The following is a 10218-nucleotide window of genomic DNA, read 5'->3' as shown; positions in this document are numbered from 1 at the left end:
GTGTTTTTATCGATATCGGCGGTGGAAACGTGGCATAAATCTAGTAAATACCAATGTCTTTGTCTACTTTATTTTGTAAACATCAGTTTAAGCCCACACTAAATTTTGGAAACAACAAAAAAAAGTAGTAGAAACAGAAAATTATTAAATATTATAGTTTGTTTATGTAAATCAGTTTTTGCAAGGAAATGGAAGTAGAATACGAGGACTCCGCCTGGCAAAGCCGCACCAAGGCCCAGTCTAACACGGAAGTAAGAAAGAGTGGGCACAAAACCGCAAAGCAAACTTTGTTTTGTATTCTTGTTTGTTTAAGTCTTCGGCTAAAAAACATATTTAAACGAAAATAATGTTATTTATTCTTTAATTAAAGGAAATGCAGGAGGACAACCCACAAAAGACGATCCAGGAGTGCCTGGAGAAGTTCCTGACGCCCGACTACATAATGGAGCCGGGCATATTCACACAGCTAAAGCGCTACTTCCAGTCGGGCGGTTCACCCGAGGAGGTGATATCGATGCTCTCGGAGAACTACAAGGCGGTGGCCCAGATGGCCAACCTGCTGGCCGAGTGGCTCATTCTGGCCGGCGTCAAGGTGACCGAGGTGCAGGCAATGGTGGAGAATCATTTGAAGGAGATGATACTCAAGTCCTTCGATCCGAAGAAGGCCGACACCATATTCACCGAGGAGGGTGAGACACCCGACTGGCTCACCGAAATGATTGACCATTACACGTGGCGTTCGCTGATCTACAGGCTGGCTGAGGAGTATCCCGACTGCCTTATGCTCAACTTCACCATCAAGCTGATCTCAGACGCGGGCTTCCAGAGCGAAATCACCTCCATTTCGACGGCGGCTCAGCAGATCGAGGTCTTCTCGCGCGTGCTCAAGACCTCTATTGTAAAGTTTCTCAACAATCCGGATGATGTGCACGGCGCCATTCAGGAGTGCGCCCGCATGGTGTGTCACGGCCAGCACACGTATGTCTACTCCCAGGTACTGATTCAAGTGCTCAGTCAGGAGCAGAAGGGTGGCTTTAACATGAAACGTCTTTCTCAGGAAATTATCAAGTACGCTCTACAAAAGTGAGTATTTTCTTGAGATTATTTTCAAGCTCTGAGCTCTGATGATGGGTTCTCGTTCTCCCTCCCCTCAGCAATCAGAATGTCACGCCCATAACGATGGCCCTGAACGGCTCGGCGGTCTATCCGCAGGCGTGCCAGGCTTTAACTTCCATGCTGACCCGCAACACACTCAATCCCGCCGACATCACTGTGCTGTTCCGCAACTACTCGGGCTCTGATCCACCGCCCATCGATCTGATACGCAACCCGCAGTTCCTGGAGCTTTTAGTTGACGCGCTATTCCGTTCCGGCGTCAAGATCAACCCCGAGCATAAGCCAAAGTATATGTTTTTGCTCGCCTACGCGTCGGCTGTGATTGATCAGCCGGCCAAGAAGCGACCCATGACGGAGCGGACACTGAACAAGGAGGAGCTGAAGAGCACAATTCAGGCCATCGAGAAGGCGCATGCGATTTGTAACGTCGACCAGGGCTCTACGGAGCTGATAGCAGAACTGCAGACGCTCTACAATTGCATCAAGTGAGTTCATGAAGGGATTAAACCGCGAAGACAAATACATTTCTACGCTCCTTGCAGGTATCCCGTGGTGGGCGTTGGCGTTATCCGATGGATCGAAAATGTAGTCATGGAACCGTCCTACTTCAAGCTCTCCACCGACAGCTGTCCCACTCACCTGGCTGTTCTGGATGAGGTGGCCGCTGTGCATCCCACCTTGCAGCAGCAAATCCTTTTCCTGCTTATCCGCTTGTTCGAGTCCAAGCAGGATGAACTGGAAATTCTCGTCCAGCTGGAGATGAAAAAGATGATATTGGATCGAATGGTTAATTTGCTAACACGTGGCTGCGTCGTTCCCGTCCTCCGATACATCAAACAGTGCTGTGCCATCGAAGACACTGACATCTCCCTCATCCGGTACTTTGTCACCGAGGTCCTGGAGACCATTACCCATCCCTATTCACCGGAATTCGTGCAGCTCTTCCTGCCAATGGTGGAAAATGAAGAGATCACGGGCACTATGCGAGGCGAGGGTGATAACGATCCCGTGGGCGAGTTTATTGGTGAGTTTTGTAATGGCTTTGATGTTTGTAATTATTGCTCTTCTAACTCCTTCTGTGTTTCATCCTTGTTTCAGTTCACTGTAAAGCGCACTACACCACCGTGTAGAGAGTGGAAGTGGTAGAGTGTGTGGATCTATCTACATTTAATTTAAACTAAATTTTATAAGATTTAAAAGTCCATTCTCACATTGGTGGATTGGTCTTCTTTTCAGGGTAAAAGGATACATTTTATGTCCTACATCCTTGCATTTTTATATCGACAAAACATTTTAGTACGTTAGGTGATCTTATTGAGAAATTTTAAGTTTTATTATGCAATAAATTAGTATATAAAAATTTTGAAACTTTTCGATTGGTTTATTGTGTTAGTTGCTATCCATATTTTCCATCCAAAATGAGAAAATCAAGGCAACCCAGATATAGTTTAAATAAATTTATTGCAACCAATAAACATGCATACCTCTGTTTCTTTTGCAAAAGCCCTTAATCCAGCATGAATGCGTGTTCACAAGTCTACATTTTAGCCAATTCGATCTATCATTGAGTTTTCAATTAAAACTCTTAAAATGTATTTAAAAAATGTAAAGATAAAATAAAATATAAGAAATAAAAAGGAAGAAACCTCCTCGCGCGTGATCTGCACACCTCCCATATATATATTTACACATTTCGTTCGTTGAGCAAGCCGCCGCTCTTGTGTCTTGACTCGACGGCGTGCTCCTTCGTCATCGGCTGATGGATTTAGTTATAACGCTTAAGTATGGCATCTCTAAGTATGTCTGTGGTTTGTGCTATTTATGATCGTTGTAATCCTACCAATTAAAAAAAAATACAACATTTTTCAAGGGTCTAAGAACAAAACACTTGGCACGAAATCAGAGTCGAGGACCAACTGGCACGGGCACACCCACCCACAAGAGCTGATCCCCAAGACCGATTTCCACACAAAGTTCACAAAAATGTCTTTGGCTCGGGAAGATCTTTCGGTTGACGATTGTTTTTCGAAGAGGCGCACACGCTCCGGCTTTCATTTTCGCAAGCAGCTTATAGAGGGATGCCAAAGAAATCGATGCTAATTGGAAACTACTTTAAATAAGGCCTAGAATAAGTATTATTTTCTGCTATCCCTAATTAAGGGTCAATTCACATTTTCACAGCGAATTTTTTGGCATACCTGATCTATATACTGTGCAAATATTTTGTGCATTTTTGATTTGTAGTTTTTGTTTTTTAGGAAGCGCGTAAAACCGCTCGCGAATGGGAAAGCCGAAGCAGGACGACGCCTATGATTGCTAATCTATGTTATATATATATAGTATAGTATATATATGTATATATGTGTGTGCGTTTTTATGCATATGTATGCTTTGGTTGGCAGCATTAAGTACTTTTTTGGCTAACTACAAATAGTTGTTTGTTTGCTTTTTAGCTTTCTTGTTAGTTATTCTTCTTCACATCCTTGCCATCGCCATCCTTGGCCTGTCCACGGCCCAGGATCTTCGCCAGGCTATCCCAAATGCCGCCAAAGAAGATGGCACAGCATAGATTCTCCAGCGGCAAGAAGGGATCATGGATGCCCAGTAGGATCGATGACAGCTTAAAGTAGACCAGGAATATGACGATGCCGAAGTATACCAAAGCATGCGGTGCTGAGATCCAGTCGGTCTTCTTGTCCAGCACAAAGATAATAGACGCCAACAGCGATGCCTTGGTGTAACTAAAGATAATAGGGAAGGTAATGTGAATTAAATCAATGTCGTCTCAGTCAGACGGAAATACTTACAAGCTTGGCTGCATAAACTCCATGGCTGTCGGGGTCCAAGCTCCTCGAATTAGACGCTCGATTAGCTTGGTAAAGCCCGCTCCGTTGCCCTTCAGGGTGCCAATAATAATCATTATGATCCACGCATTGGGATACAGCTTGGCCGCATGTCCCACACCGTCATACACCTTCTTTGCCCTGTATATCTCCTTCATGGCGCTAGCGACGATCTTGACGGGCAGGAACTTGGCCACCTTGTAACCAATATCGAACGGCGTGTAGAATACCACATACCTGTTGGGATAGTTGTTGGTTACACTGAGAAATTAAGGCCTCAACGATTTAAGACACTTACCACACGGCAGTGCCAACGAGAAGCTGGCCGGTGTTCTTAAGCGGAGCCAAAATCGGCTCGCCCAGCAAGCCGTTGGCCACCATGCCACCGGCAAAGATCACCAGCATGGTTGAGAGCCAACAGGCGAGCGGATGCTTCCGTGAAAACGCCTGCGCATTTGCTCCCAAATCCTCGCGCACGGCCAATGCGGCAAGCAGACTGTGCGCAATGTCGAAGAATGGAAACATTTTCAGCTTAATGACCTGGTTGGCCACGTCCAAAAATGCTTCCGGGTCCATGATCACAGCCTTTCTTGTGTCCTGCCTTCACGGGTGATAATCTAATAAAGAGAGAAATATTAATTATTTATATTGTTTTGGCCTTTAAGATTTCATTTGTATTTGGTTTAAAAGCTGTGATATTTTTCTAAGTACAATCACATTGCGAATCAATCTAGACATGGTTTACCAAGTTTTCGAGTTGTTTTTTATTTTCACCCTAATAGTATCAAGATCTGAAACACATTCAATGTATTTGAGTGTGCAAATTGCTACAGTTTTAGACCATTTTTCCGTAAAGGAATTTTGAGCTATTTCCAAAAATATTGAGCTAAAGAATTTACCGAATCGCCCCCATTGTGTATGATGTACATGTACATATGTAGGTTACATAATAATGGTGCTGTGCGCTCTTTTAATATTATAATTCTAGTAATTTCGTACTCTAAAAGTATTAATGGTACTTAGTTATGTACACTTGCATTTTTGGGACTGTGTAACGGATATTACTTGGCCCTTTGATTTGCTATAGGATCCTATGTACATCTCCCCTTACATCGAATGAAGATACTAACGATTCGCGGTCTGATTTTTAAATTCAATTGATGCTTCTAGCTGATTGAACTGCAGTCGGACGGGCGCCGTGCATAGAATGGATGTGAAAGTTGTCGGATTGTGTTTTTCATGTAGACGAAGAAACATAAAAAAAAATTCGAATAAAATTTGTCGCTGTTTTTGCCGCAGCTCCAAAAATAAATTTTCGCTAATGAATCGGTGAGGGCTGTTAAAAGAAGCGCGCCGGGTCGGGCCAAACACATGTACGAACGGATGGTTCACATCTACAGTGGTGGTCAATGTCTTAGACCCCCCACAATTGTCCTGCAGTCAATTTTTATTTATTTATTTTTTATACAATTTTCAGAAAAGTATGTTCAGATTTCGTAAGAAGAAATATTTAGTTTCCTAGACTATAAGATAGATTTAAGAAATATACACGTCATGGAAGTTCTTTTAAATCTTTTAAAGTATTTTTCAAATCTCTACTGTTGCACTTAAAACATTTGTATTGGATGCTTTCAAATCTCTATGACGAGATGTCTGATTTTTTTGTACACAACAAAATAAAAAACAAAAACATTTGATTTGCAGTTCTAATATCTTCGCCGCAGCTGTGATATCTGCGTGCACATCTACACATATACATCCATATATGCCTTATGGCTATTTTCGTGGCGTAAGTTTGGAGTGATGTATCTGTACATGCAAATGTACATAGAGATGTACGGATGATAATATTATTCTACTGCTATGTATCTCAACGGTTAACTTTTACTGTTAGCATCCAGGCACCTGCAAACCCACACACACACACAAGCAAGCTGACGAGCGCGGACGGTCCCCAACGTATGCGGATAAATGAATAAAAATAACCAGGCGGTGAATTACCTACGTCTAACACGCGAGCAACGGATAACGGATAGCAGAGTGCAGCACGAGCACGAGGAGACTGGGCCAGGCCAGGTCCGTAATCCGTATATTACACGCTCGCTGCTCCAATGCTTGCCTATTTTCTGCTCTCGAGAACATGTTATATATTTAGAACTTTTCACTTTTCGGAGAACGAAGCCTCTTGCTCTGTGCAGTGCTGCCAACTCTTTGGGTAGTAAATATCGTAACTACCTTTTGAAAAGATCGTGACGGTAGCTTAAAAAATGATTTATCGATGCTCTAAAAGTAAGGGAAACATAATAGTTTAAAAGTAAAATATATTTTATAAAATAGATGGACAGAATTGAAATAGTTTTAAAGTTTATTTAACTCATTGAGTAATGTTTACAAACGTCGATAGTCTTCCCAATAACATCGATGATTCTCCACCCCTTCTCATGCCGGCTTAGGTGTGACCAGCTGCTGTGGATGAAAAATCCGATCTTTTTTAGACAAACTTTAGCATTGGAAGCGGAAAGTGCGGCGTGCACACTGTAACCCTAGAGTGTGTTAGTTTATTGTCAATTTGCAAAGTTCTCGGAGAAAATCAAAACAAATCGGCGACGCTACGAATATATTGGCACCCAATCCCAGCCGCTTCCCGAATTCACACAGAAAACCCAAAAGCGTTGCTGAAATGTACATATAAATGTACTTATTTTGCGTACGCACATGCCTTATTTGCACAAATCCCAAGTGAATGTTTAACTTCTATAAGTAATATTGAGGTCGACATCTGAGGATAAAAGGTGAGCGATTTATCTTTGTTGTGCATTGTGAGTGCTTTAATAAATGGCTTAAGTTTTCTTTTAACCGCTTTTAACACAAGACTCATTGATTGTCGAAAGCCAGTTGTGCTTTCATCTACATACCACCTACTCCAGCCGATTTCCCTGTACATATGTATATATGTATGATGTACCTACATACATACATACACTGTTACGTTCGTTTGTCACGGCCAACTTGTATGGATATGTACATACATACATATGTACATCCATACAAAGTAGTGGGCTATAGTAAATAAATAAATGCTTATACCCTTGCTGAGGGTATAACGCAACGCAGTGAAGGCGGCACATCCCGAGCTTAACGTACCCGTCTTAGTCGTATGTGTTTGTCTCTTGTTGAAGCTTTTTGGCCGAAACTCTACACAGAGCCAGTTTTCTTTTATGGCTTTCATCTTGTAGCTGCCGTACATATGTATGTATGTATGTATGAACATAAACTTAAAATTGTTGTTTTAAGAAGAATGCGACTTATTGGGGTGGTCCTTATCGCAAAGATAAAGCAGAAAGCACCCCAAAGTAGTAACTAATTTAGTTTTGCTGCTAATTTCTTATTAATGTATCTGTTGTATTATAACCTTTATATCCAATAAGAATTAATTGTCTACCAAGAGTATTTCAAGCTTCGGAGCCCAGTCTTCTAGTCTTTGCGTTTTAATTGTCTATTAAGAAGTCACTCGTATCAAACTTTTTGGCTATAGTCGCCGATTTTCGGGCGTTGATGTGATGTGTGAACCTTGACTAGGTATTGGTAAAGCCCATTTAAATATTTTAAAGGTCGTCATCGCCGCAACGCGTTCATTCATTCCGTAATCCCTACCGCCAACGAGTTTCTTTAGCGGTAAAGCAGATACAGTTATGCTTATATGTACGATTGCAAGAGTTATGCCTTGGATACATTAAAATATATATTTATTGTATATCTTAGAGGGAAGATTATGGTAGATATTTTCAAAGTAGTATTTTAAATTTTATCTAAATCATAATACCTTGCTCTTTGAGTCACCTTTCAAGCTCCTATTTCGAGATAAAACGTTCATATTTTATATTCGTATTCATATTTCCGAAAGTAACATGGGAGTATTGGCAATTAAGATCTATATTTTTGGATCCCAATTGTAAGCCTTGATTGAGAAAGTGAGTAAATATTTATTTATTGTTGATCTAATATTAAGGCCTTCAAGACAAAAGTAGTTCCAAGCAAGCTTATGCTAAGAATCCATTTTCTACATGAAACAATTTGGATTTGTGCGATAGATAGGTAATAATGCAATAGTTGCATCTTTGAATTTCTCAGATTGCAGGCACCACTAGGTGGCTCGCATAGCAAAGGGTACAAAGACAAACCAAACCAAGCCAAGCCCCACCAAGTCCACTTCTGTCGTACACATTCCCTGCATGTATTCCTTGTGCCATTTCAATGTTAAATTCTACACAAGTCAACGATTTTCAGATGGCTTCCAATTCGACGAAGAAAAGTAAATCCTCTGGTATGCGCATGTTGTGGATACCGGGCCGAAAGTCTCATTCCAAGGGTCGCTTTAGTACTACCAACAAACACATCTCTTACTCTGGTCCGCAAAAGAAAAGCGAGGTGTGGTCCCTGGGCGGCAGCAAGGCACAGTCCGAGCTGATTGACTTGTAAGTAAGATGCTTCTGGAGGATTGTTGAGATTGAGGAAAGGGGTACAAACAATTATGACTAAAATGTAAAGTGTTAACAGCTGTGTGCTAATACCGTTTACTTATCTCAACTATTGCCAATGTTCTCTGTTTATTTGTAAAATTCACGATAATACAATTGTTTTCTTTCAGACCATCGTCCGATTTGGCAGGGGAAGGTAATATCCATGCACCCTCATCCCTGAGTCTTGTGGCCACTTGCTCACTGGCCGCTCAAAGCGGCAAAAGCGAATGCGCTTCGTCCACTGATGGTTCATCGGCCATCGTTTCGGAGACTGCCACTCTGCCGGCCACCCCCGTAACCACACACTCTCCAAACCTAAGACCCACGTCCTCTCTATCGGAGATTGCACCCTCTACTCCATCCACCAGGGCCATGACTTCGCCGAATGTCATTACCACCGCCGAGATACAGGACTTTGTAAGAGCTGTGTGCACACAGAGTTACATTAGACGGACCAGTAACTTGAGGTATTTCTTATTTGCAGCCCAACTTCATGGATCCCGGAAACTTGCCAAAAGTACCAGCCGGAGCTGGAGAAACGGAGGTGGTGCTAAATAGCTCGGCGGGAACCACAGCCTCGATAGCAACGACCTCCTCGCCGCTGGCACAAGGAGCGCAGGACGCGGCCCATTCTCAGCAGACCACGCCACAGAAGACTAAATATAAGAACCATAATAATAATCAGGTAAGCACCAGTTTATGATAATTAATTTAGCCTTTGTCCTAATAACTCACTCATTATCTGAATATTCTTGAAACAGGAGGATATCAACTCCATAGAAAGCATTTCCAGTTTTCCACGCTTTCAGGAAAACGCCACCGAATTTGATTGGATCGACGAGATGGTGCAGCAGCGCAACTGCAACGAGATGATGCACAAGAACAAGCGTAAGAAGGCGTCCAAGAAGGGCACCCTCGATAGCAGTCTGCAGTCTGAGGCCGATCAGCTAGACGGCCAGCTGTACAGCTACAATATCAATGACAAGGCCAAACTCAATTCGTCCAAGGGCAATGATGAAGACGATGAAAAGGTTGTCAAATGTCTGTATTACTCGCTCATGTGCTGCGATTGTACGATTTCGTAACGAGTAACGAGTTTGAATACTGCGAGATCCATGTAAAATACCTCTCAACTACCTATGTAAAAAGACAAATTCATATATATATATATTTGATTTTTGATACTTAGGCATATAACTATATAATCTCTGCAACACAAGACACAGAAAACGAAGGAAAATAAAGTATTAACGAATTTATAATGATTTACATGAAACATATACACGTATCTATACATTACGAGCATTTCGAAAAAATTTAATCCAAATCCCAACTACGATGTTTTGTAGTTTTGACTTTTGGCTTCAGTATACATGAACAGAGATGATTCATACGATTTTTTTGTAAATAAAATAAAATCCTTTCTAAAAACATGCATTGTACGGAAATCAATATGAATAAAAAGTAAGTATATAGTGGAAGAAATGTATCGTTCCAGTTTTATTTTACCCCTGCAGGGTATTAAATTTAAATCATTAAAGGAATCATTTCCGACCCTATAAATCATACATATTCTTGATCAGTGTCAACAGGCGAATCGATCTAACCATGTTTAATAGAAAACAATTTTTACAAATTTTTTCAAAAAAATGATAAGGGGTTACGTCGTTGAAATTTTCAAAAATGGACAAAAATGTTAATTTATTAAAATTCAAAATTAAGTATGTAGCTTTGTTAAC

The 10218-nt window shown here is 41.4% G+C and overlaps 3 protein-coding genes and 1 long non-coding RNA gene across 12 annotated transcripts; 2 read left to right on the top strand and 2 right to left on the bottom strand.

Annotated features, from left to right (window-relative positions):
- Positions 1-42: 42 nt before the first annotated feature.
- On the top strand, positions 43-2791 carry TH1 (negative elongation factor complex member TH1). The gene is made up of 5 exons (XM_020949709.2): positions 43-251; positions 371-1083; positions 1155-1601; positions 1659-2140; positions 2215-2791. Exons 1-5 carry the CDS (start codon positions 189-191, stop codon positions 2244-2246), a joined length of 1737 nt encoding a protein of 578 aa, XP_020805368.2. The 5' UTR covers positions 43-188; the 3' UTR covers positions 2247-2791.
- LOC147643337 (uncharacterized) lies at positions 2099-2469 on the bottom strand. The gene is made up of 2 exons (XR_015272435.1): positions 2328-2469; positions 2099-2277 (listed from the first exon to the last, which is right to left on the bottom strand). It is a non-coding gene; the product is annotated as an uncharacterized LOC147643337 (long non-coding RNA).
- Positions 2559-6330, bottom strand: LOC110181818 (trimeric intracellular cation channel type 1B.1). 7 transcript variants are annotated; one of them, XM_020949710.2, is made up of 4 exons: positions 5961-6330; positions 4258-4576; positions 3924-4196; positions 2559-3857 (listed from the first exon to the last, which is right to left on the bottom strand). In XM_020949710.2, exons 2-4 carry the CDS (start codon positions 4533-4535, stop codon positions 3578-3580), a joined length of 831 nt encoding a protein of 276 aa, XP_020805369.1. In that variant the 5' UTR covers positions 4536-4576; positions 5961-6330; the 3' UTR covers positions 2559-3577. The 7 variants fall into 7 exon arrangements, with proteins under 7 accessions (XP_020805369.1, XP_020805370.1, XP_020805371.1 ...); XM_020949711.2 differs by having other exon boundaries at positions 5965-6191; XM_020949712.2 differs by having other exon boundaries at positions 5865-6028.
- Positions 6331-6391: 61 nt separating this feature from the next.
- LOC110181775 (uncharacterized) lies at positions 6392-9910 on the top strand. Of its 3 annotated transcripts, none has more exons than XM_020949649.2 (5): positions 6392-6751; positions 8247-8434; positions 8608-8896; positions 8964-9164; positions 9241-9910. In XM_020949649.2, the coding sequence occupies exons 2-5, from the start codon at positions 8247-8249 to the stop codon at positions 9562-9564; spliced, it is 1002 nt and encodes a 333-aa protein (XP_020805308.1). In that variant the 5' UTR covers positions 6392-6751; the 3' UTR covers positions 9565-9910. The 3 variants fall into 3 exon arrangements, with proteins under 3 accessions (XP_020805308.1, XP_086692432.1, XP_020805309.1); XM_020949650.2 differs by lacking the exon at positions 6392-6751 and adding an exon at positions 7788-7930; XM_086836306.1 differs by lacking the exon at positions 8247-8434 and having other exon boundaries at positions 6443-6751.
- The last annotated feature ends 308 nt before the right edge of the window (positions 9911-10218 follow it).

The sequence above is a fragment of the Drosophila serrata genome, unplaced genomic scaffold, assembly GCF_035046125.1.
Source record: "Drosophila serrata isolate PLE 108 unplaced genomic scaffold, ASM3504612v1 contig_276, whole genome shotgun sequence".
In the NCBI taxonomy this organism is placed as follows: domain Eukaryota; kingdom Metazoa; phylum Arthropoda; class Insecta; order Diptera; family Drosophilidae; genus Drosophila; species Drosophila serrata.
This window is presented reverse-complemented; position numbering and strand designations above follow the sequence as displayed.

What these genes read in the sequence shown, in the direction of transcription:
- TH1 (XM_020949709.2), top strand. Translation starts at nt 189, where the DNA reads ATGGAAGTAGAATACGAGGACTCCGCCTGGCAAAGCCGCACCAAGGCC. An exon ending in ATCAAGTACGCTCTACAAAA is followed by an intron (nt 1,084 to 1,154) that starts GTGAGTATTTTC and finishes CCCTCCCCTCAG; the next exon opens with CAATCAGAATGTCACGCCCA. An exon ending in TCCCGTGGGCGAGTTTATTG is followed by an intron (nt 2,141 to 2,214) that starts GTGAGTTTTGTA and finishes TCCTTGTTTCAG; the next exon opens with TTCACTGTAAAGCGCACTAC.
- LOC110181818 (XM_020949710.2), bottom strand. Translation starts at nt 4,535, where the DNA reads ATGGACCCGGAAGCATTTTTGGACGTGGCCAACCAGGTCATTAAGCTG. An exon ending in CTCGTTGGCACTGCCGTGTG is followed by an intron (nt 4,197 to 4,257) that starts GTAAGTGTCTTA and finishes CTATCCCAACAG; the next exon opens with GTATGTGGTATTCTACACGC. An exon ending in GAGTTTATGCAGCCAAGCTT is followed by an intron (nt 3,858 to 3,923) that starts GTAAGTATTTCC and finishes TATTATCTTTAG; the next exon opens with TTACACCAAGGCATCGCTGT.
- LOC110181775 (XM_020949649.2), top strand. Translation starts at nt 8,247, where the DNA reads ATGGCTTCCAATTCGACGAAGAAAAGTAAATCCTCTGGTATGCGCATG. An exon ending in CCGCCGAGATACAGGACTTT is followed by an intron (nt 8,897 to 8,963) that starts GTAAGAGCTGTG and finishes TCTTATTTGCAG; the next exon opens with CCCAACTTCATGGATCCCGG. An exon ending in AGAACCATAATAATAATCAG is followed by an intron (nt 9,165 to 9,240) that starts GTAAGCACCAGT and finishes TTCTTGAAACAG; the next exon opens with GAGGATATCAACTCCATAGA.